General features: G+C 44.5%; 1 protein-coding gene across 1 annotated transcript; it reads right to left on the bottom strand.

Annotated features, from left to right (window-relative positions):
- Positions 1–6,161: 6,161 nt before the first annotated feature.
- LOC146358113 (olfactory receptor-like protein OLF3) lies at positions 6,162–7,115 on the bottom strand. The gene has a single exon (XM_084857468.1). It carries the CDS (start codon positions 7,113–7,115, stop codon positions 6,162–6,164), a length of 954 nt encoding a protein of 317 aa, XP_084713594.1.
- Positions 7,116–7,658: the final 543 nt, after the last annotated feature.

Below are 7,658 nucleotides of genomic sequence, written 5' to 3' on the forward strand. Positions count from 1 at the left end.
CCCTCCAGCTGTGCCTCTGAAAAACGAGTGGGTTCCTCTCCCACGGATTGTATCTCTTCCTCAGACTCAGAGCTGCTTTGGGTCTCTATGGGCTCAGATCCAACCCTGACAATCCTGGAGGTTGACGACGTCATGTAAAGGACCCACAAACGTCCATGATTGACCAATTGATGAAGAGAGAGAGAGGATGTGGAGTGTGTGTGAGAGGGGGGTGAGAGAGAGAATATGATGTAGGAGAGGATGTGGTGTGTACATGAGAATGTGTGTGCGTGTTTGAGAGACAGAGAGAGAGAGAGAGAGAGAGAGAGAGAGAGAGAGAGAGTCTACACACTTTGGCTCTGCCCATTTCTGTTTGGCCCCACCCATGATTGGAATGCAACCCCCCAACCACTGTCCACTGAGGGAATATGGCCCTTGAGGGGGAAAAGTTTCCCGACCACTGGCTTAGGCAGGCATACCTTCAGTGCATGCTCACCTGCACCCACACACCTATTAAGCCCAGTACCATTCCCTCCATGCACAGGTGCTGGACTCATGCAAGGATAGACTGCATGCCATGGATTTGGAGTACGGTCTGCCAGCCCATATTTTAAATGACAAATGAATCCCTCTGCTTATAGCAGGGGAATGCAGGGAAGCAGGGCCCCCATCAGCTCTGCTGAGAAGCCATCTCCCTCAAGCTCCCCCTTTCCTCCATCAACTGCCATCTTGCAGCAGCCGTCATGTCAGGCTACAGCAGAAGGAGTGGAAGGAAGCAGGGTCTCTCCATTAGCAGTGTGGAAAGAGCCTTTGCCTTTGGTTCATCCTCTCCTTGAACTGTTTTCCATTCCAGCTGGTCATTATTAGAACTTCATAACTAAGCCCTACCGCCTGAATTTTCTTTTCTTTTTCCCTCCTCCTCCTCAATCCTTTTGTGTCATGTCTTTTAGACAATAAGCCTGAGGGCAGGCGCTGTCTTATTATGGATATTTCTAAGCTGGTCCAGCAGCCTTTTTTGGCTGAAGGGCAGGATAAAAGTCCTTCAGACAAACAAACATGGATTCTGTGAGAGCAAACCAGAATGTGTGGTAGATGTTGTGCACCATGAAGAGGAGGCCACACAGAGGACACATAGCTGGCAGCTTTATTTAATGAGAGGCTTACATAGATTTTTTAAAAACATTTATTATTGTATTCATGTAGCCACCACTAGGGATGGCAGAGAATTTCGCCACGGACCCCAATGAGGCCAAATTCCAAAGAATCTGGCCCCCGGAGTCCATGGTGGAACAGGGCACTCCACCTCCCTCCAGAATACATCCAGGCCAGCTCCTCCATGCAGCGATTCTGCGGAGCCGGCCGCAGGTCTGCATCGCTTGCGATAAGGCCAGCCGCCATTGCCATACCATATCGCTGGGCTAACTCCGGACCCAAATGGTGTCCACTACACCATTTGCAGCCTTGTTTTTCACACAATAGGCTAGCCAGCAGGTAGGGAATCCGCCCATCCCTAGGCCCACCACATAATATAAGTTATCTGGGTGGCTCACAAAACAAATACAACATTAAAACACAATACAACACAACAACAAATTGAAATTAAAACGTAATTAAAACACCAATATTAAAATGGAGAGGCCCAGAATATAAGACATGAATTATTTAAAAGGCCTGCGGGAAAAGAGAGGTCTTCGCCTGTTGCCATAAAGACTACAAAGACAGTGCCACATGAATCTGTATGAGTTGACTGGTCCACAACTGGGGTGCCACTATTGAAAAGTCCCTCTCCCTAGGAGTTGCCTGGCACTCTTCATTTGGTGAGGCCATCCAGAAGAGGGCCTCTCTGTTAGGGTTCAGGCAGGTAAATATAGGAGAAGATGGTATTTCAGGTAACCTGGTCCAGTCATTTGGATTTCAGGCTTCAAAGGTGAAAACTAGCATGTTGAATTGGACCTGGAGGCGCATACAAGTTGTTGGCAAGACTCGACTAAGCACTCCATGTCCTCAGGCATTCCAAAATGTGAATGTAGACATATTGATTTATCATATCCTTGTAGGTATTCAAATGAAAATAACAAAAATATACCAAGCACAATATTCACTTTATTAAGGATTTTTAAGAGCAGTCAAGGTAAAGGCTACTGATATACCATTTCAAGAAATAATCTGATCATCAGTGACAAAAGATTTAATGAAATTCTTTCATAGTGTTGTTGTTTTTAATTTGTAAATCGACAAAATTTGAAAATGGCTAACTCTCACTTTTGGAAAATTCATATGGTTAAATATTTGTTATTGCTGTTTAAGTCATTTCACAGAATTTAGGAGATTTTCAAGCCATACCCATTCCTTACAACACTGAAAAGAAGAACTACTGGCCACAATCCTTAAAGTATAGTTAAATACTTTAAACTTACAGTATAGTTAAATACTTTAAAGTCTGATTGATTTCAATAAGAGAGATTTAGAGCATCTCTACACCAGCCTAAACAAAAGGGTGGGAAAAGTACTACTGGGGTACAATCTCAAAAACAATAGAATGATCTCAGTACAAATCCAAGGGAAACCATTCAACATCACAGTAATTTAAGTCTATGCCCCAACCACTGAGGCCAAAGAAGCTGAGGTTGTTCGGTTCTATGAAGACCTACAACACCTTCTAGAACTAACACCAAAAAAAAGATGTCCTCTTCATCATAGGGGATTGGAATGCTAAAGTAGGAAGTCAAGAAATCACCGGGATAACAGGCAAGCATGGCCTTCGTGTACAAAATGAGGCAGGACAAAGGCTAATAGAGTTTTGCCAAGAGAACACGCTGATCATAGCAAACACTCTTTTCCAACAGCACAAGAGGTGACTCTAGACATGGACATCACCAGATGGTCAATATCGAAATCAGATGGATTATGTACTTTGCAGCCAAAGATGGAGAAGCTCTACACAGTCAGTCAAAACAAGACCTGGAGCTGACTGTGGCTCAGATCATGAGCTGCTTCTTGCAAAATTTCGGCTTAAATTGAAGAACGTAGGGAAAACCACCAAACCATTCAGGTATGACCTCAATCATATCCCTTATGAATATACAGTGGAGGTGAGGAATAGATTTCAGGGATTAGACCTGATAGACAGAGTGCCTGAGGAACTATGGACGGAGGTCCGTAACATTGTTCAGGAGGCAGCAATGAAATCCATCCCAAAGAAAAAGAAATGCAAGAAAGCCAAGTGGCTGTCTGATGAGGCTTTACAAGTAGCTGAGGAAAGAAGGGAAGCGAAAAGCAAGGGAGAAAGGGGAAGATATATCCAACTGAATGCAGAGTTCCAAAGAATAGCAAGAAGAGACAAGAAGGCCTTCTTAAATGAACAATGCAAAGAAATAGAGGAAAACAATAGAGAGATCTTTTCAAGAAAATCGGAGATCTCAAGGGAACGTTTTGTGCAAAGACAGGCATGATAAAGGACAAAGAAGGCAGGGACCTAACAGAAGCAGATGAGATTAAGAAGAGGTGGCAAGAATACACAGAAGAACTATACAGGAAAGATCTTAATGTCCCTGATAGCCATGATAGTGCGGTCACTGAACTTGAGCCGGACATCTTAGAGAGTGAAGTCAAGTGGGCCTTAGGAAGCATTAGTAACAACAAAGCTAACAGAGATGACAGTATTCCAGCTGAGCTATTTAAAATACTAAAAGATGATGCTGTTAAAGTGCTGCACTCAATATGCCAACAAATTTGGAACACTCAACAGTGGCCACAAGACTGGAAAAGGTCAGTTTATGTTCCATTTCCAAAGAAGGGCAATGCCAAAGAGTGTTCAAACTACTGTACAATTGCGCTCATTTCATGCCAGCAAGGTTATGCTCAAAATCCTACAAGCTAGGCATCAGCAGCATGTGAACCGAGAACTACCGGAAGTACAAGCGGGGTTTCGAAGAGGCAGAGGAACTAGAGATCAAATTGCCAACATTTGCTGGATCATGGAGAAAGCAAGAGAATTCCAGAAAAATGTCTATTTCTGCTTCATTGACTACGCTAAAGCCTTTGATTGTGTGGATCACAACAAACTGTGGCAAATTCTTAAAGTGATGGGAGTACCAGACCTCCTTACCTGTCTCCTGAGAAACCTGTACAAGGGACAAGAAACAACAGTAAGAACCAGACATGGAACAACCGATTGGTTCAAAATTGGGAAAGGAGTACGACAAGGCTGCATATTGTCGCCCTGCTTATTTAACTTATATGCAGAGTACATCATGAGAAACGCTGGGTTGGATGAATCACAGGTCAGAACTAAGATTGCCGGGAGAATTATCAACAACCTCGGATACACAGACAATACCACCCTAATGGCAGAAAGCAAAGAGGATCTCAAGAGCCTCTTGTTGAGGGTGAAAGAGGAGAGTGCAAAAGCTGGTCTGAAACTCAACATGAAAAAAACGAAGATCATGGCATCTGGCCCCATCATTTCCTGGCATATAGAAGGGGAAGAAATGGCAGCAGTGACAGATTTTATTTTCTTGGGCTCCAAGATCACCGCAGACGATGACTGTAGCCATGAAATTAAAAGACGCTTGCTCCTTGGGAGGAAAGCTATGGCAAACCTACACAGCATAGTAAGAAGCGGAGACATCACCTTGCCAACAAAGATTCGTATAATCAAAACTATGGTTTTCCCAGTAGCAATGTATGGCTGTGAGAGCTGGACTATAAGGAAGGCTGAACGCTGAAGAATTGATGCCTTCGAACTGTGGTGCTGGAGAAGACTCTTACGAGTCCCCTGGACTGCAAGGAGATCCAATCAGTCAGTCCTAAAGGAAATCAACCCTGAGTGCTCATTGGAAGGACAGATACTGAAGCTGAAGCGCAAATATTTTGGCCACCTAATGCGAAGAGAGAAGTCCCTGGAAAAGACCCTGATGCTGGGAAAGATTGAAGGCAAAAGGAGAAGGGGATGGCAGAGGATGAGATGGCTAGATAGCATCACCAATGCAATGAATATGAATTTGAGCACACTCCGGGAGAGAGTGGAGGACAGGAAGGCCTGGCGTGCTATGGTCCATGGGGTCACGAAGAGTCGGACACGACTTAACAACTGAACAACAACAACAACAACCCCAGCCTAAAATCCCACATTTAAAATAGAGCTTTCTGCTTCTGTTCTAAATGCAGGATCCCAACGGACTCCCTTTCCCCCCTCCCCTTTCCCTCTCCTTCTCCCCCTTATCTGAGTCTTGCATATGTTTCATTGATCCAGCTCCTCTTCTTGCCGCTTTTCCTCTTTTTCCGCTTTTCCTCTTTTTCCGGAGGGAACTCAAGCGGAACACAATGGGGTAATTTGATAGCTCATTATCTGCAATCTATTTAAAAATGGAATAAAGGTCATTTAGTGCAGGAGATGCCCTGGAGGTTGAGGAGGTCATCTAAAGGGTCCATAAACTTCCCTGAGTGAGCAATCTCAACAGCAGGATAAAAGCTCCATATGAAGAAATCCTTAGGCAAATGTTTTTCTCTCTCATTGAGACCAATTAGGCATAAAAGTGGTTAACTTTGGCTCTTAACTTCTTAAATCTTAACTGTGCCATTTCATTCTAAGAACAACAACAGCAGTCTTGTAGTCATGTTTACTAACAACAGACTAACACAGTTACCTGTCAGAATGCAGCTTGAGCCCAACTAACTTTCTCGGGATTGGAGCAAAGGATCTACAGTATAAACAGAGAAAGCACCCAAAATATTTGCACAACCAAGACCAGCAGTTTTATTAAGGCTGAAATCCTGTACTCACAAAAACATGGGAATCAACCTTGTTCAAAACAGTGGAACTTACTTCCAAGTAACATGTATAAGATCACATTGTAAATGTGTATGTGAGCTTATATAAACAAATGGGATATTATCTACATTATATGGCTAAGGAGGACACAGAGAGTTCCAGGAGATCTTCAGTCATGCCAAGCGTAGAAGGAATTGAATGAGCATCTGCACACCTGTGGCCCCTTGCTAATGTGCTCACAAGCACAAACACATAGTAGAATCACCTTTTCCTTCCCATGAGATGTCCTTCAATGAAATGAGGTAGGCTAGGGGGGAATGCATCCTTTCAACCCCGACAGTTATGATTCCTTTAGGGAGCAACTTTGACATTCGGAATGAATTTATTGAATAAGAAAAGCACAGCATGATCAAAAGCAAAGTAGGATTCTCCTTCTGCCCTTTTCCCCAAAAACCTTCACCAGGGCCCCCTTTACCTCTTGGTTCCTCAGACTATAGATTATGGGATTCAGCATGGGAGTAACAACACAATAGAACAATGACACAGTTTTCCCCTGCTTGGGGGAATAGTGGGACCTGGGCCGCAAATAGGCGAACATGGCTGTCCCATAGCAGAGGATCACCACGGTTAGGTGGGCTGTGCAGGTGGAAAAAGCTTTGTGCCTCCCCTCAGTGGAATGGATCTGAAGGATGGTGGAGAGAATGTAGACATAAGACACCAGCACCAGAAAGAAGGGTGTGAGTAGAATGAGGACTCCAGCTCCCAACATCACAGCATCCCCAACAAAGGTGCTAGAACAGGCCAACTGCTGGACAGCTAACACCTCACAGCCAAAATGGTTGATGACAGTCATTCCACAGAAGGGCAAATGCAATGTGAAGACTGTTTGCAGCAAGCTATTCAGGAACCCACTGAGCCAACACACCGCCACCATCTGCCTGCAGAGCCTCCGACTCATTGCAGTGTGATAGTGCAAGGGATGGCAGATGGCCATGTAACGGTCATATGCCATGACAGCCAACAGGATAAATTCAATCCCTCCCAAAGAGAGAGAGATGTACATCTGGGCCAGGCAGCCCACAAAAGAGATGGTCTTGTGCTCTGCCAGGAAGTTGGACAGCATTTTTGGGACAATGGTGGTGGTATAGCACATGTCCAGGAAAGAGAGGTGGCTCAGAAAATAATACATTGGGGTACGCAAGCGTGGGTCCCTTCTTATCACCAGTATGATGAGCATATTCCCTGCCAGGGTCACAACATACATGACCAGAAAAAGAACAAAAAGGCTTCTCTGAATTCCCAGATGATTGGACAAACCCATCAGGACAAACTCCATGCTCCATGTCTGATTTCCGCTTCTCATATTGTATCCAGACTCACACATCCCTATGATAATCAAAAACATAGCAAGAAAAGAATCATGATTTCCTGTTCCTTTTCTATTCATTAAGAACAAAAGTGTCACCTTGCTAGAACAGCCTAAGGTCCATCTCATCTAGGATTCTGTGTCCAACCAGGGCTAGCTGAAAATATTTTGCAACCTGAGTTGAAGGACAAGATGGCACTCTCACCCACCCATCCATTCCATGTAGAGAAGCCAACCAGCATGATGGCTGAATCTTACTTCAACAATGGTGACAGGACAGCTGTACCTCAGAGTAGTGTAGGGGGCGAACGGCAGGAAGTGTGGTACACACAGCTGTGTCCTCCAACTCATTTACATCACTCTGTGCCTCATTCTGCCTATTGGGAGGTCTAGAGCTGTGTCCACCAGTTTCCAAGCAGATGCCTCTGAGAAACTTCCAAATAAGGTATGATGGGAATAGTGATTGATCTGCAGCAGCTGGTAGCTAGAGGTGCACTGCCACTGAACAGAGACCCAAAAGGGTGCATATGGAAGCAGGAG

The sequence above is a fragment of the Heloderma suspectum genome, chromosome 1 (assembly GCF_057233095.1).
Source record: "Heloderma suspectum isolate Gila_16-S chromosome 1, 16-S_ref, whole genome shotgun sequence".
Taxonomy (NCBI): domain Eukaryota; kingdom Metazoa; phylum Chordata; class Lepidosauria; order Squamata; family Helodermatidae; genus Heloderma; species Heloderma suspectum.

Excerpts from the sequence above, each read along its gene's own strand:
- LOC146358113 (XM_084857468.1), bottom strand. The coding sequence starts at position 7,115 with ATGAGAAGCGGAAATCAGACATGGAGCATGGAGTTTGTCCTGATGGGT.